The 22,634-nt window shown below is 45.8% G+C and overlaps 1 protein-coding gene across 1 annotated transcript; it reads left to right on the top strand.

Annotated features, from left to right (window-relative positions):
- Positions 1-218: 218 nt before the first annotated feature.
- Positions 219-17,979, top strand: trpm4a (transient receptor potential cation channel, subfamily M, member 4a). The gene is made up of 27 exons (XM_020649584.3): positions 219-557; positions 2,063-2,124; positions 2,305-2,482; positions 2,625-2,805; positions 3,037-3,206; positions 3,323-3,500; positions 3,598-3,662; positions 3,762-3,986; positions 10,286-10,388; positions 10,467-10,585; positions 10,657-10,956; positions 11,037-11,138; positions 11,233-11,361; positions 11,745-11,874; positions 11,988-12,133; positions 12,206-12,318; positions 12,623-12,730; positions 12,819-12,865; positions 13,698-13,930; positions 14,068-14,183; positions 14,756-14,888; positions 14,972-15,146; positions 15,252-15,417; positions 15,613-15,794; positions 15,951-16,083; positions 16,601-16,673; positions 17,117-17,979. The coding sequence occupies exons 1-27, from the start codon at positions 498-500 to the stop codon at positions 17,225-17,227; spliced, it is 3,738 nt and encodes a 1,245-aa protein (XP_020505240.1). The 5' UTR covers positions 219-497; the 3' UTR covers positions 17,228-17,979.
- Positions 17,980-22,634: the final 4,655 nt, after the last annotated feature.

Consider the following 22,634-nt stretch of genomic DNA (forward strand, 5'->3'; position numbering starts at 1 on the left):
GAGAGATGGAGGACCACAGGGAGGTCATGTGATCTCACCTGAGCTCCTGTGTGTGTGTGTGTGTTCAGGATCAGCTGGTTAACCTGCTGAGAGGCCTGAGCTCAACAATGTGGGTGACGTCTGACTTCCCTGTGTTCAGGAAATGACTGAGAGGGGCGAGGATACCCCCCCCCCCCATGAGAGGACGGTACTGCTCGGAGACTGTCGGCTCTAGAGTCTCTGTTTGTCATTAACCTAAAGGAGGTGATTTCCTGTTCCTGCTCCTGAATCAAACAGAATTCAGGAGAATGTAAAGAATGAGTCACCCTCCACCGACGCCCCTCAAGCCCTGTGGGCGGGGCAGAAAGGAGGCTGTGGGTGGAGCTAAAGGGCATGTTTGTTAATCTGTTTCTTGATGACCCTGATGTGTGTTGCTGGAGCATTTTGACCTCCTGGAACTAAAGGGTGAACAGCTGACCAACATCCTTCTGAGCAGACTTAAGCTGCAGCGGAGCAGGATGAAGGAGCAGGAGAACGGAGGACGAGGGAAGGCTGGCAGCAGGAAGGAGGAAGATCAGGTAAGAATCACCTGGATGCTGCTCTGTGAACGGGGGGGTGGAGGTATGATCCTCAGACCGCTGCACTCCTCAAACCAGTTAAATCAGAGTTCAAAAGTTTGACTACGAGTGTACCGAGGGATATAAGAGTGTACAGAATGATATAATGGAGTGTGATGAGTGTACCGAGTGATATAAGAGTGAAATCATTTCAGGAAGTCTTTCTTACTGATAACTCTGTACACAGCTCACCTCTTGCGAGCAGAGAACTGTCATCATGATAATATCTGTCTGTCCTTACTGTAATCTGATCTGCTTTACAAATTATCCCTGCACTCAAGTTCACTTCATTTGTTTGTCTACTCTGAAGACCTTTACAAAAAAGAAAACCTGTTTGTGGGTCTGTAGGAGCTGCTGAGCCAGTTCAGACATTCAAAGGGGAAATGCCTACGATACTCTGAGGGAAATTAAAAAAGCTCCTATCCTTCCTGTTCCACTTTCTGACGCTGAATGTTTCTGTCGTCTGTTTAGCCGACACGCTCAGTGTGGGGACAACATGTGTGTGTGTGTTATTATGGAAACACACAGGAGGAACATGTAAAACAGTCCATTAACTAACGGGCTGCTCGTTGACCAGAAACAGATTCTGGTCAAGCCGGTCTTTGTGTTTCTGCAGGTTTTTAATGTTTTTATTTCTTTTCATAATAATCTTCATGTGTTTGTACATGCTGCATGTTTGAGAGTAGAGACGCAGTTTGTCAGAACGGAAAACGATAATGATCTCACACCAGCAGATCCATGTCAGGGAATGTAGGAGCAAATCAGAGTGTGTGTGTGTGTGTGTGTGTGTGTGTGTGTGTGTGTGTGTGTGTGTGTGTGTGAGAAAAACATGATCTTGGCTGACTTTAAAGAGACTTTAAAGAGACCCTCAGACTGGTTGTGTTTGTCCGTACACTAAACTGTGTTTGCATGAAACACTCTGAACGTTTGTGTGACGTCATAGAGACCCTCATTCTGTGCAAAGAGCTGCAGGAGAAACATTCTCCTCTTCCTCTTCTTCCTCCTCCTCCTCTTCCTCTTCTTCCTCCTCTTCCTCTTCCTCTTCTTCCTCCTCCTCCTCTTCCTCTTCCTCTTCTTCCTCCTCCTCCTCTTCCTCTTCCTCCTCCTCCTCTTCCTCCTCTTCCTCCTCTTCAGCGTAATCAGACCTTGTAGTTTCAGGGTTGTTACCTGATCTCTGACCTCACCTTTAATAGAGCAGTATGGTCTGTTCCCCCCCTCCCCTCTGTGACCCCCCCCCCCATCCAACAAACACAAAGAAGAAGTGCAAAAGGAGAAACAGCTGGGTTTTTTTTTTTTTTTAACCTGTTTGACAGATTATAAATAAATAAATATATGAATCCACATTCAGCTCGTCATCACGCTCATAAAGAGTCCTACAGCTGATCTGATCCTCACATGACCATCTGAAGATCAGATCTCACAGAGGACACATCCTGCTGAATGATTTCCTGTTTCCTGTTTCTCAGAGCTGGATCCCAAAGGTCATCAAGAAGAGGATCTGCTCCACGTTCGTAGAAGACTCCTCCAGGTCAGGTTTGAAATCCTTCAGATGATTCTTTAATCAGAGAGCCGACTCCACAGGTGACTCCACAGGTGACTCCACAGGTGACTCCACAGGTGACTCCACAGGTGACTCCACAGGTGACTCCACAGGTAAGTCCACAGGTGACTCCACAGGTGATCACAGGTGTGTCTCTGTGTTGTACAGTAACGGGGCGTTGTGTCAGTGTGGTGGCGTGCGTGAGCAGCATGGCTCGGTGGCTACAGGAGATTTCTTTGGAGCGGCGATCGTCACTCAGTGGGACAGCAGACAGCACTCCTCTGAGGGTCCCACTGACGCCTACGGGGAGCTGGAGTTCGCCGGCGTTGGACGCAGACACAGCCATGTGAGGGGTGCAGGATGATGATGTCATTTATAAAGGAGGGGGCACTTTGTTGTTGACCTTTTCACCTTGCTAAAGCTCCGCCCTCTTATGAGGGGAGGATTGTTTATGTGCTGTCGGACTCTGTCTCCCTCCATGTTTGTAGTTTCTCCGTCTGTCATGTGACACGCCCCCTCAGATCGTCTACAACCTGATGACGCAGCGCTGGGGGCTCCCCTCCCCCAACCTGGTGGTGTCTGTGGTGGGGGGGGAGGGCCCGGAGAAGATCAAACCGTGGGTGAGAGACGTCATCAGGAACGGACTGGTGAGAGCTGCGCAGAGCACAGGTACACACACACACACACACACACATACAGGTGAGAACACGCATGCACACACACACACACACACACGCGCGCATACAGGTGAGAACACACACAAACACACACATACAGGTGAGAACACACATACATACACACACACAGACATCAACATGGAGAATGCTGAGGTTAAATTGAGACATTAGGTATGATGCAATAATAATAATATTATAAACATCTCCCCCGTGTTTGACCCAGGTGCGTGGATCCTGACGGGGGGTCTGAGGGAGGGCGTGGCCCGCTGTGTGTGCGAGGCAGTGAGGGACCATGGGGCGGCGGCTCCGGCTCTGACCCAGAAGAAGGTGATCGCACTGGGCGTGGCTCCGTGGGGGCTGGTCCATAACAGACAGCAGCTCGTCAACGCTCAGGTAACCAGGATGTAGAGGAGGTGTCACTCTCAAGTAACCAGGATGTAGAGGAGGTGTCACTCTCAGGTAACCAGGATGTAGAAACATGTTCACCTTCTTGTGTTTCCTGTCTTCAGGGCAGCTTTCCTGCTCGTTACCACGTCCAGGACACGTCTCATGACTCCTGCTGTCTGGATAATAACTGTCAGGCGTTCCTCCTGGTGGATGATGGGAGTGTTGGCCGGCGGGGTGGAGAGACCGGCTTCAGGGCCAGCCTGGAGGACTACATTTCCCATCAGCGCACTGGCATCTGGGGTGATGAAAGAGTGAAATCTGAACAGACACATTTAAAGGTGACCTCTGAGACGTACTTAAAATGTCTTCTTCTTCTTCTTCTGTTAAATGAAAACAGGAAGTGGCAGTATAGAGATCCCCGTGCTCTGTATGCTGATCTCAGGAGATTCCAGCATGCTGGAGGTGAGGACCCTCTGCACATGTGTTTCTGATGGTGGGGGGGTTTAGATAAACAACATGTCAGGAGAGGTGATGTTAAATCTCCCTCGCTCTGTGTCTCAGAGGTTAGACTCCTCCCTCAGGAAACAGACCCCTTGGTTGGTCCTGTCTGGTTCTGGTCCGGCTGCAGACTTCATCAGTGAGCTGCTGACTGACGTCTCCCCCTCCTCCCCCCCCGCAGAGGGGGAGGCTGCTGAGGGCCTCAGCACGGAGCTCCGCGACAGAGTCCGTGACAGGCTGCGGAGATACTTCACTGCCGAGACTGAGATGGAGAGACTGCTGGACAAAGTAAGAGTTCTTATGTTGGTATATGACAAGAACACTCTCTCTCTCTCACCCTCTCTCGCTCTCAGTCTCTCTCTCTCGCTGTCTCTCTCTCTCTCTCGCTCTCTCTCAGTCTCTCTCTCACTCTCTCTCTCACTCTCTCTCTCTCTCTCTCTCTCTCTCTCTCTCTCTCTCAATTCAATTCAATTCAAAAGGCTTTATTGGCATGATGTTTGGGTTAAACATGTTGCCAAAGCAAAATATACAATACACATTATAATCATTTACATATGAAATTAAATAATGAAGAAAAATACAATTACATAAAGGAGTAATGAAAATTATTATTATTATTATTATTATTATATTGTGACCAGACATGTATTGTGACATGAAAAACCTTGAATATAAATAACTTACATAGAACCCTCTCTCACTCGATGACATGCAGACACATATTCTGCTGATATCTCTACAGTCGAGCTCTCTTCTCCCAGAGTGATTCTCATCTGTTCCTCTTTAGGGAGGGAAAGAAAGCCGGGATTCGATCATTAAATCTGGGAAAGAAGGTGTCTCTAATGTCTTTATATGTGGGGCAGCTAGTGAGGAAATGAAGTTCAGTTTCCACCTGTCCTGTTCCACAGTGCACACACACTCTCTGAGATCTCTCTAACCACTGTCTTCTATGTTGACCAGTTTCTACAGCCAGTGTGTGATCACTGAGCCTGTATTTAGTCATTGTTTGTTTTTTAAGAGGTTCTTTTATTTCTCTTAAATATTGGGCTAATTTAAATTCCCTGTCCAGTAAACTATAGCATTCTAATCTATGTATTGTTTGGGTTTCTAATTTCCACTGATTCATATATTTCTGTTTATTATCTTTGTCTGTTTGTTGAATTTGTGAGTTGGGGATCAGGGCATTGCTTTGATATGTGGATCTATGTGTGATGTTTCTATCAGTGATCAGAGAGTGTGTGTGTTCTAAATAAGCACTGTGTTGCTGTGACTCGGACTCGGACTCAATCAGGTGGTTCATGAACTTCAACCTTCTTTTTTTAATGTGGATCAGTAGAGGGAGCTGGCCCAGCTCGGCTCTGTAGCCGTGGTTTGGACAATTTCTGTGGACTGGTAATATGTTTTTACAAAACTCCAGATGGACTCTTTCCACTGGGTTTGAGTCCCAGAGCTGCTCTTTGATTAATGGGCCCCAGACTTCACTTCCGTATAACAGAATTGGCTCAATCACACTTTTGAATTTTTTTATCCAAATCCTTATTGGGGGGTTGAGTTTGAACAAGTTTGTTCTTATGCTGTAATAAGCCCTACGAGCTTTATCAGCCAATGTACTCACAGCCTTACCAAAATGTCCTGATGCAGTTACCACTAGGCCCATGTACGTGTACTCCATTGTGTGGTTTAATAATGTTTAAATCTCCCAATTTAAACAGATATTTTTGGCTTTGTGATCTTGCTTTCTTTTGAAATATCATGACTTTAGTTTTTTCTAGATTCACACTGATGTTCCAGTTTTCACAGTACTGATGGAGGATGTTTAGAAGCTCTTATAGACCTTGTTCTGTTTGTGATAACAAATCATTTGCATAGAAAAGACACTTCATATCTTGTAGTCCCTGTAAGTCCAGTCCTGAGGCAGGACAGTCGTCCAGTAGTTTGGCTAAATGGTTGATATAAATGTTGAAAAGTGTCGGTGACAGATTACAGCCCTGATGGACCCCACGACATTGTTTAAAGAATTCAGTTCTTTTTTGTCCAATTTTTACAGCACATTGATTTTCAGAGTATTTACATTTAATCAGATCATAAACTTTTCCTCCTACACCGTTTTGGAGCAGCTGATAGAAAAGGCCGTTGAAATCTACAAAGCAAGCGAAGATTTTCCCTTTCTTCTTCTGCTGTACATGTTTCTGGATGAGACTCTGGAGAGTGAAGATGTGGTCTGTTGTTCTGTGTTTGGGGAGAAAGCCAATTTGGGATTTACTTAGAATGTCACTTTCAGTCAGGTAGGACAGGATTTTTGAATTTAATATACTACAGAACAGTTTCCCCAGATTGGAACTGACACAGACTCCTCTATAATTATTGGGATTCAGTTTATCTCCATTTTTAAAAATAGGAGTAATCAGACCCTTGTTCAGGATATATCAGGATATACACCACTTTTTAAAACTAAATTAAATAATTGAAGCACAGCTGCTTGAAGTTTCCTGCTGCCGTGTTTTAACATCTCTGCTCTGACACCATCGATACCACACGCCTTTCCATTCTTCAGGTTAGACATTTTGTCCTGTAGCTCTTCCATTGTAATCGGACTGTCCAAAGTACTTTGATTATCTTTTATTACATTTTCTAATGATTTTAATTTGTCTATTGTGATGATCTGATGTGTGTTTAAACCGAATTGTTCTTGATTTTGATATAAAGTGGAGAAGTAGCTTTTCCAAATGTTGCCATTCTGAATGGCGATGTTGTTTTTATGTTTTCTTGGGTAAAAAAAATTCTAAAGTTTCCAAAAACAGTTTTGGTCTATTGCCTTTTCGATTTTCATTAATTCATTGTCTGAGTTTTGAGTTTTCTTTTGATTGATTATCTTTTTGTGTTGTTGAAGGGCGGTGTGGTATTCATGACGCAGTTCTTTGTTTTCAGGGTCATTGTGTTTCCTGTTTGACCGTTTTCTGATATGTTTCCTGAAAGAGCAACATTCACTGTCAAACCACAGTTCTTTGGCTGGTTTTTGGTTCCATTTGGTACTTGGTCTCTTCATTCTGGATTCTTTCGCTAATTTAATAAATATTTGATTCAAATCTTTTGTAGTCAAATTAATGCTTTCTTTGTTTATGGGGTACTGTCTGCTTAGGAATGTATCTAGCATGTTTTGGATGTTAGCATTGTTAAATGTGTTGGTGTAGTGTGTGAGGCTGTTTTCTGTCCATTTGTAATGTTTGGGGAGGGCTAACAGGTCGTCATCGGGTGTGTTGTTAGGAGTCTGGGTCTCTAATGTCTTTAAATACAGTGTGATCTGATTGTGGTCTGATATGGGACATTGGGGTAGGACTGTGAATGCATTAATTTGGTCTGAATCGAGATCTGTGATTGCATCATCTATTACACTGTTACCTAAAACAGAGCAGTAGGTAAACCTGCCCAGAGAATCTCCTCAGGTCCTACCATTCACTATATAGAGTCCTAGAGATTTACACATTTGTAAGATGTCTTTCCCATTCTTATTAACTGTACTATCATCGCTTTGTCTTTGTTCTGTAACCACAGGCTGGTTTAAGGGAGATATATTTAAATGAATATTTCCATCTGTATCAATACAATCTTTCTCTTTGCCAGTTCTGGCATTCAAATCCCAAAATCCCAAATTATTACCCAAGTAATAACACCGAACCGAGTGACTGGAAGTTAAGTATTTCTCTTTGGACTTCTTGGAGGTATTCTTCAGAATAATATGGGGAGCTTGAAGGGGGTCAATAAATAACGCATAAATAAACATCTTTGTAGTTTTCAATGAGTCCTTTTTTAATTTTGACCCAAATATGATTTTTCCCTTTTTTGACGGGTGAGATATGATTGAAACGTTTTTGTTTATACCAAATAAGGATTCCTCCTGACTGTCTGCCGTTTCTTATATGGGAATGTTTAACCGATGGTACACTCAGTTCAGTGTAGCCACTTGGGCAGTTTGAGGGGGTGTTCTCATGTTGCCATATTTCCTGTAAGATTACAATATCAATGTTTCCTATACTATTTACAAAATCATGGTTTGAAGTTTTCATTCCAAACGTAGAGGACTTCAGTCCCTGAATATTCCAACTACTAACAGAAAAGGATGCAATTCTCTCAATTAAAAGTGTAGTGCTTCATAACAAAGTGTCCAAGATACCATAAATCATTACAATCAAATATGTGCAGTATAAATTCAACGTATTAACCAAATAGTTAATTAACTAATGATAAAAGGATAAATATTGTCTCTTCTCTGGTGTTGCAGAGGAACCTTTGTTCTGGCAGCGACATCAGCGTAGGTGTCTCTCTCTGTTGGGATTTCTTTTAGTGGGGTGTACTCCAGAAGATGTTCATTTGGTTGTTCTTTCTGGGGGTAATGTTCCTGCCATTGATGAAGAGACAGCTGTGATGGGGGGAGCTGCTGCTGCTGCGGCTGCTGCTGAGAGGCTCGGTGTCGCTGCTCAGGGTGGGGGTGAGGGTACATCTGCCCAGGGTGGGGGTGAGGGTATATCTGCTCAGGGTGGGGGTGAGGGTACATCTGCCCAGGGTGGGGGTGAGGGTATATCTGCCCAGGGTAGGGGTGAGGGTATATCTGCTCAGGCTGGGGGTGAGGGTATATCTGCCCAGGGTGGGGGTGAGGGTATATCTGCCCAGGCTGGGGGTGAGGGTATATCTGCCCAGGGTGGGGGTGAGGGTATGGTCGCTGCATCTGATGGGGGTTACCCTGGTGCTCTGGGAAAGGCTGGTTTCCTCCCTGGTGTTCCTGGGGAGGGCGTTGGTCTCTCTGACTGAGAGGTTGGGGATATTTTTGTTGGTTGTGAAGGTGGTTGGTGGTCTTGTGTATCTGTGTTCTTGGGGAGGGTGTAGGTACCTGCGGTTCTCCAGAGGAGGGTGGGGGAAGCCTTGCTGTTTTCGAGGTTCTCTTTTCAGAGCTGTGTCTTTGTGTCATTGAGGTGGATGCTATCATGCAGGTGGTGGTAGCTGATGTTGTCATGGTGTGCCACACTCACATTTGGTATCTGAATGCAGCTCCTATCGATCTCAGAATTAATAGTGTTAGTGATGTTTTGAGGAATGTCCGATCGTTGCAGTAATGTGGATATTGTTATTTTTGCGGAGGGGAAGTCCTTGGTGGCTCTTTTTGCCAGCTGCCACAGTGCTGTAGGTATATCACCTTTTCTCCTGGTCAGGTCATTTGATCCGGTGTGAATGATGATATGCTCTACTCCCTCAAACCTTCCACTGGACAGATGTTCCATGGCTTTATCTGTTGTTGGGCTCCAGAGTTTCACTGATATTTTCTCAGGAAACAGCCGTGTGTGTTGCCCGTTGGAGTCACTGATAAACAGGATTTCTTTATGTGTGGCAATATTCATTTGTGTTTTAGGTTGGCTGACAGAGAAGTGTGTGTCTCTACTTGAAGGCTTTGGGTAGGCTGGTGGGACTAGAGATAGAGGTGTTGAGGATACTGAGCATCCTGACTGGTTCATTTCAGATGGGGGAGAGGTGGCATCTATTATCTGACGATCCTCTTCTTGGCTTGTTCTGCTTTGGTTGATGATGGTAATTTCCTCTCTCAGTGTCCACATTATCATCCGAAGAGCTTGGTTATCCTCCTCTAGCTCTCTCACAGCCTGTTGTAGTTCTTTAATCTGATCTTGTTGTTGGAGGATCAGTGTGTTTCGTTCTTCTGTTGTTTAACAGAAGTTTTCTGATGCAGGTTAGCAAGGGTTTTCTCTCTGAACTCCATGAATTCCCTCTCCAGCACAGACAGACCTTCTTTCAGAGTCTTCAAACTGTTGGAGAACCTGGGAGTAGTCTCAGGAGACGGTAGAAATTAAGCTTTTTTGGATGTAGTGAGGCTGTCAGACTTACTTATGTTGTCTGCCTCTGAGGTTGTTGAGTTTCCCCTCTTTCTTTTCCGTCTCCTCCTTCATGTCCTGAAAGTCCTTTTGAAAATTATCCAGGCAGTTTTCCGATCCTTGGATCCTTGGATCCTGTCTCTCTCCCTCTCTCTCTCTCTCTGTCTTTCTCTCTCTCTCTCTGTCTCTCTCTCTCTCTCTCTGTCTGTTTCTCTCTCTCTCTGTCTCTCTCTCTCTCCCTCTCTCTCTCTCTCTCCCGCTCTCTCTCTCTCTCGCACACTCTCTCTCACTCTTTTTTTTTTTTTAATATTCAGGTCTAATTACAGATTTTTTCCCTCAACTGTTTATAGGTTCTTGCTTTAAATTACACATATATTTTTATATGTGCATTTCTTGTATAAGTCTATTTTTAATTGCACAGTTTATGTTTTTTTCATCTAGGGGTATTCTTTAAATCTTTTTTCAGGTTAATATATGTATGGGAGGGGGGGCGTCGGTTTTGCGGTTTAATTTGTAACAAATTTTTCATGTCATGTACGTCTTTGTAACCTGCTACTGGATGCTTTGAATTTCCCTTGGGATCAATAAAGTTTTTATCTATCTCATTCTCTCACTCTCCCTCTCTCTGTATCTCTCTCACTCTCTCTGTATCTCTCTCACTCTCTCTCTCAATCTCTCTCTGTCTTTGTCTCTGTCCCCCCCTTTGTTCAGGCTCTGAGTATCTTCCAGCACAGAGATCTCATCACGGTGTTTCATGGCGCTCAGGAGTCTTCAGAGGAGTTTGATACAGTTCTTCTCAAAGCTCTGGTTGGAGGTGAGAAAACAGAAACAGACTTCATCTGAGGCCCAGCTGACTTCATCAGTCTAAATGTTTAAACGTTGACGTGTGCAGCCAGTAAACGAGTGTCCAGTGAAGCCAGCGAGTACACCGACGAGCTCAAATTGGCCGTGGCGTGGAACAGAGTGGACATCGCCAAGACGGAGTTGTTCAACGGAGCCATCCAGTGGAAGGTCAGAGGTCAATATCTGATCAATGTGATTGCTGTAGATACAGGAAGTGATCAGATTCTTTATTTTGACAGTATGAGGACCTGGAGGACTTGATGACAGACGCCCTGATAAATGACAAACCGACGTTTGTGCGTCTGTTCTGTGAGAACGGTCTGAACATCGTGGACTACCTGTCTTACGGCCGTCTGGAGAGTCTGTACCGCTCTCTGTCTGACAGCTCGCTCGCCTACATCCTGCTGCAGAGACGTCTGAGCGAGCGGCAGGACCTCGCCGGGACGCTGCCTCGCCTGGACCCTGTGACATCACCGCTCAAAAGTCCACAGAGCGCGCTCAGTGGCACCGCCTCCGCCATGGAGCTGAACCTGTACGAGGTGAGGAAGAGGATCCACTAGCCTCACTGATCCTCTGTGTGTAACGATGGGTTAGGGTTCATCTTGTTCTGGATCTGCAGGTGTCTCGGCTGCTGTGGGACCTGCTGGGTGACGTCTGTCAGCCTTTCTATTACGGACCTCTGGGCCTGGACCACAACACCAGCACCAGGAGGGCTCTGAAGGTCACACAGCAGAGTCTTTCTATGTTCTTTAGATCTATGTTCTCCTATCAGAGAAGCTGCTGTTATCACAGTGATGATCTCTCTCTCTCTGCAGCACGTCAACAAGATGCTTCTTGGGGAGTGTCTGTACCGGGACCGGCGCTGCCTGACCCCCTGGTCCGCCCTCTTCATCTGGGCCGTGCTGCAGAACCGTAGCGAGATGGCGATTTACTTCTGGGAGATGGTGAGAGTCACCTGACGTACGTCAACGTCAAGTACTTCAATCTATAGTATTAAAATGTGTGTGTGTGTGTGTGTGTGTGTGTGTGTGTGTGTGTGTGTGTGTGTGTGTCTGTGTGTGTGTGTCTGTGTCTGTGTCTGTGTCTGTGTCTGTGTGTGTGTGTGTGTGTGTGTGTGTGTGTGTGTATGTGTGTGTGTGTGTGTGTCTGTGTGTCTGTGTCTGTGTGTGTATGTGTGTGTGTGTATGTGTGTCTGTGTCTGTGTGTGTATGTGTGTGTGTGTGTGTGTGTGTGTGTCTGTGTCTGTGTGTGTGTGTGTGTGTGTGTGTGTATGTGTGTCTGTGTCTGTGTGTGTATGTGTGTGTGTGTGTGTGTGTGTGTTTGTGAGGCGGGGGAGTCGGTGCTGAGCGCTCTGTCTGGCTGTAAGATACTCAGAGAACTCTCTCGGCTGGAGATTGAGACGGAGAACAAAGTGTCCATGAAGGAGCTCGCTCAGAGGTTTGAAGACCTCGCACAAGGTGAGACATAGAAATAAAACAGATAGAACCTGAACCATCATCTTCATCTCACTCTGTGTGTGTGTGTGTGTGTGTGTGTGTGTGTGTGTGTGTGTGTGTGTGTGTGTGTGTAGATGTGTTTGGAGAGTGTTACCAGAACAGTGAGAGCCGCTCCTTCACTCTCCTTATAAGGACGTCTCCGGTGTGGGGCGGAGCTACTTGTCTACAGATGGCCACAGCAGCAGACGCCCGCCTGTTCTTCAGCCATGATGGCGTTCAGGTACAGATCGTGATCTCAGACGGTTTAACAGACTGAGTGGAGCTGAGCTGATGACACTTCTTCATGTTTCAGTCTCTGCTGTCTCAGATCTGGTGGGGCGACATGGAGCGCAGCACGGAGGTCTGGAAGCTGGTCCTCACCTTCTTCCTGCCCCCCCTCCTCTACACCAAGCTCATCAGCTTCAGGTAAGAGTGTGTGTGTGTGTTACTGTGTGTGTGTGTGTTACTGTGTGTGTGTGTGTTACTGTGTGTGTGTTACTGTGTGTGTTACTGTGTGATATGGTGGGAAAAAAGACCTGGACCTGGACCTGGATGATCCATGACTGTAACAGGAGCTGAACAGTTGATTTAGTAAACAGACTAAGGTGTGTGTGTGTGTGTGTGTGTGTGTGTGTGTGTGTGTGTGTGTGTGTGTGTGTGTGTGTGTGTGTGTGTGTGTGTGTGTGTGTGTGTGTGTGTGTGTGTGTGTGTGTGTGTGTGTGTGTTTCAGGGAGCAGGAGGAGGAGGTGAAGTCTGTGGAGTTCAATCAGTACAGAGACACAGACAGTCTAGAGGGAAACGACGCCACGGTCTGCTCCTTCGCCGACATCACACAGAAGTAAAGCTCAACAAACAAACATGAGACTTTATGATGTTTTTATATCTTCAAAACGAACTCTCTGATCGTCTGTGTGTTTGTGTCACAGTGAAGAAGAAGCTGAGGAGCTCAGAGCTCTGAAAGAAAACCTGAAAGGTGAGCGAGGATACAGATCATCAAAATGTTGATGAAATGATAAAGTGAGCTTACTATATGATCAGACATTAAGGAAACATGCTATGTTGAAGTGCTGGCTTCTCTGACAACAATGCAGCAGCCAGTATGTCCTCCTTCTAACTTTAGATTCTGGTCCTGAATTCTCTGGATTTGTTTGGACCAGAGAAGGTAGGCGCTTTTAAGGCGACCCCCCACACGGCTGTTTTGGACGCCCCTCGGTTTGCCAGATATGAGAGCAGTTATCAGGTCAACAGGTGTTGCAGCGATGGAAGCGGGCAAGAGAAGTGGTTCAGATAGAAGTGATTGTACTCGACCTAAAAAGCCTCTGCATGTTTCTAATAAGCTTCACGAGCAGAAACGTGCTCAAACTAGGATCAATATTGGAGATGCTTTTGAAAAATGGAGAGAGGTTAGAACACAGAAAGGTTTACAGACCCATGCAGAGCTGGATAAACACTGAAGCTTCAGAGTCCACCACATGGCAACCTGAGTGAGCATCGACTCTAGAGAGGGGGGGGGGGGGGAGACAGCTGTCTATGATGTTTAGAATTTAGACTGCAGTACCCACTTTAAACACTAGGGGGCAGAGTCACATACTGCTCCTTTAATGATCGTTCGTAGAGGGGGGGGGGGGAGAGAGAGAGATGTTAGTTTGCACATGCCAACATATTTGTTCAGTCTAGACACTCTGCAGGAGTTTTGGACATTAAAAACAAAAAGTATTGAGAGTCTTCTGCAGGTCTGTGCGTCTTCACAGAGTTTATGAACATGTATTAACTTCTCTCTCTCTCTCTCCTCCTCTTGACCGCAGAGCCTTCACCTTCAAACTCAAAGAGGCCGTTCATCTTGTCGCGGTGGAGACAGTTCTGGTTTGCTCCCGTCACCTCCTTCCTAGGGAATGTGCTCATGTACTTCCTGTTCCTCTGCCTATTTGCATACGTTCTGCTGGTGGACTTCAAGCCCCCGCCCCCCAAAGGTCCGTCCACCCTGGAGTTTGTGCTCTACTTCTGGGTCTTCACCTTGGTGTGTGAAGAGATCAGACAGGTGAGACGTTCAGACGCAGCTAACCTGAAAAACATTCATCATGTTTCTTCTTCTCAATGTATGAGCAACTACAAAACTACAAAACTACAAAACTGAACTCTCACAGACTGACTCGGTTTTCTGTATTTTTTTATCAGACGTTCTTCATGGGCAGCAACTTCGTGATCCAAAGTATGAAGAACTACATCCAGGATGTCTGGAACAAATTTGACTTCACTGCCATCTCTCTCTTCATGCTCGCTCTCTGCTGCAGGTGAGACCTCTGAAACACAGCAGGGTGCTACAGGTTTAAAACAGGGTTCTGTTAGTGAGGACTTCAGATCAAACCTCCAATTTGTGTTAAACTTCATTTAAGGTTAAAAAACTTTGAGGAGGATCTGATCCCAGCAGGGGGCGGATACGTTATTGTTTACAGCAGCTGTGTTGATATATGGCGCCCCCTATGGACTAAAGTATGTCATGTGAAGGCCCTCAAATAATCTGGATTAAGTCTTCTTTCAAAGTCCGAACCTGGATCAGGGGGATCCAGTCCAGTTTCCTTTGAACAAAGAGGGTCAGAGTGATCTGGATTCTCTGATCCTGGTTTTTTTTTAAATCTGGATCATTCAGAATCAGAATCAGAATCAGAATCAGAATCGGGTTTTATTTACACATACAAGGAATTTGACTTGGTGTATTGGTGCTAAACAATTAACAAGGAAATAAAGCAGAACTAGCAACAACTTAAATAATACAGAATAAGAAGATATTACAATATATAAAATAGAATTTCAAAACATAAAAACCTTTCGAACAACGTGGTTATGTGTCTCTGTGGTGTTTCAGGATGTTCCCCGAGTCGTACGAGTTCGGTCGGGCTGTGATGGCCATCGACTTCTTGGTCTTTACTCTTCGCCTGATCCACATCTTCGCCATCCACAAACAGCTGGGACCAAAGATCATCATCGTGGGCAAGATGGTGAGGAGGCTTGTGGCGCTCTGAACGACCACACAGGGGTTTAAACGTCTCTGACTCCTCCTCTCGTCTCTCGTCTCCCTCAGATGAAGGACGTCTTCTTCTTCCTCTTCTTCCTCGCCGTGTGGCTCATGGCGTACGGAGTAGCCAATCAGGCGCTCCTCTACCCATACGACCCGCGTCCCAACTGGATATTCCGGCGAGTCTTCTACAGACCGTACCTGCACATCTTTGGACAGATTCCAATAGACGAGATGGACGGTGAGTCGATCAGCGGTGTCCTGAAAGGGTTAAAAACACGTTAAGAGGAGCGTGCAGCGTGTTCACTTCCTGACTCGTTGTTTTAACCTCTTTGATTGGTTCCAGCTGATAAACGGGAGGAGAACAAATGTACCAACAACGCCACACTGATCGAGGCCGGAGAGGAGCCGTGTATGAGCACGTACGCTAACTGGCTGGTGGTCATCCTGCTGGTCATCTACCTGCTGTTCACCAACATCGTGCTGGTCAACCTGCTCATCGCCATGTTCAGGTGTTTAATTCCTGTTTATATGACGATCCTCTCTGAATGTGATTTCATTTGGGGGCGGCAGTAGCTCAGTCTGTAGGGGGCCGGAGGGTCACCGGTTGCGGACGCCCCCCCATCACTCTGACATCTCTCCATCAGTCCACAGGATCCTGTTTGTGTGTGTTTCATGACTTACAGAGTGTATGTTCCTCTCTGCAGCTACACCTTCTCTAAGGTCCAGGGGCGCAGTGACACCTACTGGAAGTTTCAGCGCTACAACCTGATCGTGGAGTACCACTCGAGGCCCTGCTTAGCCCCGCCCTTCATCATCATCTCACACCTCCACCTGGTCGTAAAGAGATACGTCCGACAGATCCCCTCGGTCAAGAGCAAACACTTTGGTGAGACAGCGTCATGTGGGATGTGTGTGTGTGTGTGTGTGTGTGTGTGTGTGTGTGTGTGTGTGTGTGTGTGTGTGTGTGTGTGTGTGTGTGTGTGTGTGTGTGTGTGTGTGTGTGTGTGTTTTTCCTGGGTTAACCTCTGCCCTCCGTCCTCAGTCCTGGAGCTGCGCGGCAGGAAGGCGAGCCGGCTCAACACGTGGGAGGTGATCCAGAAAGAAAACCTGCTGTCAGCTCAGAACAAGAGAGTGAGAGAAAGCGACACGGCCCGACTCAAAAACACATCCACCAAGTAAGCTAACGCTAACCGTTTACTGCTCTCTGATTGGATGACAAATATCTGTGAGGAACTTTCAGTAAGGCAGAGAGCGGGATCAAAGCGTCATGTTGACTGAATGGGAGTCACCTCCAAAACCGAGTCCTGGGCGACCTTTGGAGTTTAGCTCCTCCCACCGACTCTGCCAACGCCTCCGACTGTTTACAACCATAATCTGTACACAAAGAAGAAGAGCGCCTACAGGATTTAACCCGGTCCTGCTGTCGTCACAATACCAGAACTTCATTCCTGTTAATGTTTGTTTATTTAATAACAAACCTGCTGTGCATACTGAGATCTGATATCGTTTACCACTAGAGGGCGCCACATCTGTGTTTACAGGGAGACTGATCATTTCTCACTTTAATAAACTGTGTGTGTGTGTGTGTGTGTGTGTGTGTGTGTGTGTGTGTGTGTGTGTGTGTGTGTGTGTGTGTGTGTGTGTGTGTGTGTGTGTGTGTGTGTGTGTGTGTGTGTGTGTGTGTGTCTGCAGGGTGGACAGCGTGCTGAGGCAGATGTCAGAGATCCGTGACCACGACTTAAGGCTGCGCCTGTTGGAGTCTGAGGTCAGCACGCCTAGACAACCTGATCTGACCGTTTGTCATTAAGGGTTAGGGGTTAGAACGTGTGGATATTAAAATAAATAAACATTCATAGATTAATTTAGATTTGTCTCTTACAAAGATCACGTCACAGAGTTTCATTTTCAAATGAAATTATCTTCAAATCCTCAAAAAGATCCTGAAACATATTTAGTGTTTGATCATACAGACAGATATAACTGCAGAGTACAGGACACTGTGTGTGTGTGTGTGTGTGTGTGTACGTGTGTGTGTCTGTGCACATTGTGTGTGTGTACGTGTGTGCGCACAGTGTGTGTGTGTGTGTGTGTGTGTGTGCGCGCGCACTGTGTGTGTGTGTGTGTGCACGGTGTGTGTCTGGTTTCTCTGCAGCTGTTGGCTCTTCTTGCTCAGCACTCCTCCATCTCTGTCTCTTTCTTTCCTCTCAGTTGGAGTACTGCTGCAGCGCCCTCTGCTGGATGACAGAGGCTCTGTCTCTGAGCGGTCTGTTAAAAACTGATCGCCCCCCCCCTCCTCTCCCCCCCTCTGCTCAGAGGTGAAGTCCACTGAAAACTTTTCTTAACATTAAAAAAAGTTAATTTGTGATTCAGAAGTTTAAATTATGTAAACTGTTTTCTTCTTCTGTAGTATATCTGACAGCTCTGTCTCCAAGCTGAGTCTTTGAACTCCTGAATGAATACACACGCGCGTACGTCATCACGTTAGATAGTCGGGGATTTTCCCAATAACCTCCGAGTTCTTTGGCTTTTAATCCAATAGACTAATTTAAATGTTCCGTTAACACTCGACCTCTGCATCGGACGGCAACGCATCGCATCTATGTGTAAAATGACTGTCGAGTTGTGATCCCGTGCGTGAGCGGTGACATAACCTTTTCAAACTGAACCTGTTCAAGCTGCTGTAAACACGTGAACCAAAGACACAAACTGCTGCGCTCTTCACAGCTTTAGATTGCTTTGGGTCGCGCTTCATCAGTGTGCCGCTGTTTCCAGTGACAAAGCTCTAAACAACCTTCCACACAGCGACACTTTTAACAGCTAAAGACACGGGAGATATTTCTCTGAGGAGCCGGTGGAGACCAAACACAGAGCCTAGAGGATCTCACTTAAAGCCATCAAGACCAGAAAGAGCTGGATAACATCTTCCATCTCTTCATTTAAAGGAATAAAAACAGTAAAATTCTGACAAACACACCTGGATAGAGATGTGACATATTTTGTAGTTTGTTCCACTCTGTGAAGAACCAGGAATACATTTAATTTGCAATGTCTTAATAAAAGGATTTACATGATACACCGCTCATTGATTCATTGTTCTACAACACAGGGAGACTTTCTGATCTGTGTTCCAGCTGTGAGGAGACTCAGTGGATTGTAGAAGAGATGACATCCTCTTTGGTGGTTCTGAACACAAATTGATGAGGATCCAACCACACTGGGATTTTGGGTTCATCAGGGTGAACTAGTTTCTCAAAGTACTGGAGTGAGTGCTTCCACAGGGTAGTGTTTTTTTGGGACCTGACCCTTAAGACATTTTAAGTACAGGTGTGAGGGTACCTGTGTCTCGTTCAGGTATAAAACAAGGAAGGTGGACCCAAGTGCAGAATAACCAAAAGGATTTAATTTAACAAAAAGGCAGAAGTTAAAAACAAAACTTACTTTAAACCAAAAACTAGAAGTCAAAACACTTGAGCAGAAGACGACCAACATCCACCATAAACTCACATATGACAGCTTACAACAATGATCTGACACAGAAGGGAAGAAACACAGAGACTAAATAGACATGGAGTAATCAGACACAGGTGAGACCAACAAGACACAGATGAGGACAATCAGGGCAATCAAGACTGGAGGGAAACACACAGAGGCAGGGAGAAAATACAAGACAACAAACACTGAGGACAAATACAAAATAAATCATGAAACAGTGGAGGGGGGTCTGGAGGAGAGCACATAGCCAGGATAGTTCAGGAGGACGGCCAGGAGGGCAGACCAGTTCAGGGGGGAGACCAGGAGGGAGACAAGGAGAGTCAGCAGTCTCCGACGAGGGTGCTGGAGTCGCAGGAACCTCCGACGAGGAATCAGGAGTCAGCAGGGCCTCAGACGAGGGCGCAGGAGTCAGCAGGGCCTCTGACAAGGGCACAGGAGTTGGCAGGGCCTCAGACGAGGACCTCAGACGAGGACCTCAGACGAGGGCACAGACGGCGCTCTGTGGGAACAGAAACAGGGGGCAGACGGCGCTCCACCGGAACTGGTAGCAGACAGCGCTCAGCTGGAACAGAAACACAGGGATGCTGATGCTTGGGCTGAGGCTGGGGTTGAGGCCTTGGCTGACGCTTGGGCCGAGGCTTGGGCTGGTACACAGGCTGCTGGTACTGAGGAGATTCTCTGGAGCTTTCTGGCTCCAAAGCAAGGACCAACAGAAGGGCCACCAGAGAGCTCGAAGAGATTGAGTCCTGACATCGTAGGCCCTGACTGCGTCTCCTCCTACCTCAGGTGCCAGGGAAAAAGGCAAGACAAGTCCCCTCCCAGGGAGAAGGCTCGTTGAAACAAAAAAAATCCGCTGGGCCCATAATGTGGTCAAATCATTCTGTCATGTCTGGTGTGTAAAACAAGGGGAGGTGGACCCAAGTGCAAAATAACCAAAAGGATTTAATTTAACAAAAAGGCAGAAGGCAAAAAAAAAAAAAACTTACTTTAAACCAAAAACGTTTAGTACCAGTATTAAGGTAGGCCTGCTTTAATTAGGATTGTAGTGTCTGCATTATATAATGTATGTTGTGGGATGACAAATTAATAAGCAGACATGATTTTAATGACTGGAGGTGGCTTTTGACAAACCGTGGTAAAATGGCTCTCCTTGTGACTTTGTCCTGTCGGTATAGCTGTCAAAGAAAAAAATTGTGAGGATCACTGCTTTAGGGACTCAAAAACTAAGAAAACTAAGAAGGGTGGCCAAGGGGCCATGCCAACCCTGGCCCAGCAGGGTTCTTCTCACATAATGTGGATAAGCATAAATTCAGCTTCTCAAATGTTCCTTCTTGATGCCGTCTTGCTCTGGGGATGTCACTGTTGATGATTCTTCATCAAGATTGGTTGGTTACTTATTCAGGGAGGCAACATCTCTGAAGACACCCCAGTCGGAGCACTTAAAAGTGTCCTGTGGAAGAAACGGGGGGAAAAAAAATGCTCCTAAGTGTTGTTGAGGCAGGGCTTTAAATCTGCAAGGAAGGTTTCTGTTACAGGAAAGCTGTGCAACAATCTCCTGAGCCATATGGGCTGACTCTCCCGAGTCTTAAGAATCTGCTACAGATCCCAACCTGAGTACTAGACACCAGCAAGGATAGTCAGTCACAGCTCCAGCCCGTTACCTCTGCAACTGGGGTCTTTACATGTTCCCAATTGTATTTCATGTCCCCTACATTGGCCCTGATGATTGAGACATTGTTTTGTGGGTGGGATTTGAAGATTCATGGACAGGGTCCTCTGCCAGACGTTCTCAGTTCAGCCTTAACTCTGAACTGTGTTTAATGTATAAACACATGCAACACTCAGAGCCTTCGTTCTGCAACTTTCACTTTCAAAAAGGGGTCCCTCTTGTTCTCTGGGAAGACGTTGGGCTACTCCCTGGATAAGTTTGTTCTGCTGCTGATGCCCAAATCAAACATGCAAAACTGTCAGAGAATTCAAAGGAGTCATTTTTGTATGGCACAAAAAAGAGCTTAATTAATGCCCTGAGTCCTTGTGCACACACATCACACACACACACATGCACGCATACCACACACACTAACACACCAGTCCCCTTAGGTAACTTTATCACGGATAGTGATTTCCCACTTTAGACAGTCCTTACATGGGAAGAGCTTGGGGTGGACGTGGCACTGGATCAGATTCAGCAAGGCAAATAAATCCTGTGCAGGAATGTCAAATCTGGTTGATGAATGGGTGGATGCAGTGCATTTGCTGTCATCTCTTCACCTCACAACACCCTGCCCACACTTTAAATAACACAAATTCTTTTTCTTTTTGCTCACACATGTTGGAGTCAAATGAGGTCATGAACTGCTCCGTGTAAACATCCCCCAAACTAAAGCTCAAGTCCAAGTGTCCCTTAAGAATCAGATATTATTCCAAACATGAGTTAATTGACTTATTTTCTTTAAAACTTTGGGAGAGTAGGAATGAAACTGAAGCTTAAGTTGTAAAGTAGGTCAATGCAGGCAGAGTCCGTAGTCCAAACTAAGATAGAAGAAATGTGTTTGGCATGTCTGAGCTCATCTCCACTTTCAGCCACTTTGCAGTCTTCATCTCGATCCGATCTCTTCTCCCATTCTGTCCTTTGCTGTTTCCAACTCAGCTGTTTCTGACTGCCATCACTCTATCACCATTAGAAACTTCATAGCAAGCGTGTTGTCAAACCTATGCTGTTGTTTCAAAGGTGATGCATGATCTAAACCTATGGATAGTGACTGAAGACGATGATGATGCAGGTTCTAACTGATATATTAGTCCTTAGTCGTCCTTGTTTTCAGGCTTGTTGAAATTAAAAACAGAATGGTGTATTAGTACAAAGATAATCAATCATTTAACCGAGACTGTTATCACCATAAAGGGCCACCTTCACCAAAAGGTCAACCAATCCGTAAAGAACCCCTGTAAAATGTCAAATCAACAAGTACGGAGGCTTTCCTTTGTTTTATCTGCCGTGACTTCAAGAGCTTGGAGGGGCGTACAGTATTCCTCAGGCATGCGTTCACAGTGGATTGGGAACTCTTACCGGCATCAGTGTGCAGAAGTGCACCTTTTAGTGCAGTTTGGTTTAGGAGGTGCTTCAGAGGTTCCTGTCATTACCCCCCTCCTCAAACATATGTAGGTGAGAATTGACTGAGGTTGTGCGATCCTGTGCTGGTCCCACACCGACAGAGCCAGGGAGGCTCACATTACACTGACTCTGACAGTGTGTGGTTTTAAATAGAATGGTTGTCAACTCCTCATTGCACAAATCCATCTATTTTGGGGACACCCTGCAGGGGGAGGGGCAGAACTAGAAGTAGATGGGCTAGATATCAGTGTGTGGGTTTGGCCTCTTCCATTGGTAGTGCATTTGCTCTGACTGCATCAGCATGATGGCAGTACTGGAAATGTTTCAAAGAATTAAAAATGCCCAGTATCTCAGAATAAGGATTAAAGGCTAACAAACTGACCCCCACATTCTGAATTGTTAATTCCATCCCTCATTATAACGGTGCTGGACAAAATGCACAACATAATCATCCTGTAGCTATTCTTGGAGCTAAAGGTGCTTGTCCTGAGGACAGGGAAAGCTCCAAGGGTTGTTGAAATCTTAAGGATTTATCCCCTCAGGACCATTAATGTGCCCAGCAAATAGCATGGCAGTCTGCCCATTAGATCCTGAAATACCTCACAGCAGAGTCTCTAGGAATTAAGTTCCTTTTGGACCATTGTGAAGATTGAACACCCCTGATGTTCAGTGCCGACGTTAAGTGTGAAAGTAAAGTAACCCTTATGATGGGTGGAATAGCATTATTATACTTTATTAACTTGTCTTATAATATTATAAGGACTTTAGTGAGGACAACAGATGCCAGCCTATCAGACAGTCACTCACACCTGCTTCACCAGGTGATTGAACAGGTGTGTGATGGCTTTTTAACCAGAGTAGATCTGCAGGTTTCTTCTTGACAGTGCTTGAGTAATGCCAAGAACGTGTTTGAGGAAGGACTCATTTAAAGAAACAATGATGTTTTTCCCTGGGCTCTGACAGCATGCTTCTTGCCCGCCTTTGACCAAGGCAGTTTGCAACAGCTATAAATACTTGTGCCTTTGGGCGTGGTTGGATGACACTTTGTAAGAAGTAGTTCATTTCAAGTATACCTAAACGTTAAGGTCAGGCTGGTGGACGAGACTGTAGCATCTCTGA

Source organism: Labrus bergylta, chromosome 16, assembly GCF_963930695.1.
Source record: "Labrus bergylta chromosome 16, fLabBer1.1, whole genome shotgun sequence".
Taxonomy (NCBI): Eukaryota; Metazoa; Chordata; class Actinopteri; order Labriformes; family Labridae; genus Labrus; species Labrus bergylta.

Excerpts from the sequence above, each read along its gene's own strand:
- trpm4a (XM_020649584.3), top strand. The coding sequence starts at position 498 with ATGAAGGAGCAGGAGAACGGAGGACGAGGGAAGGCTGGCAGCAGGAAG. Across the intron at positions 3,663-3,761 it reads GAGATTCCAGCATGCTGGAG|AGGTTAGACTCCTCCCTCAG; the intron begins GTGAGGACCCTC and ends TCTGTGTCTCAG. Across the intron at positions 12,731-12,818 it reads TTCGCCGACATCACACAGAA|TGAAGAAGAAGCTGAGGAGC; the intron begins GTAAAGCTCAAC and ends TTTGTGTCACAG.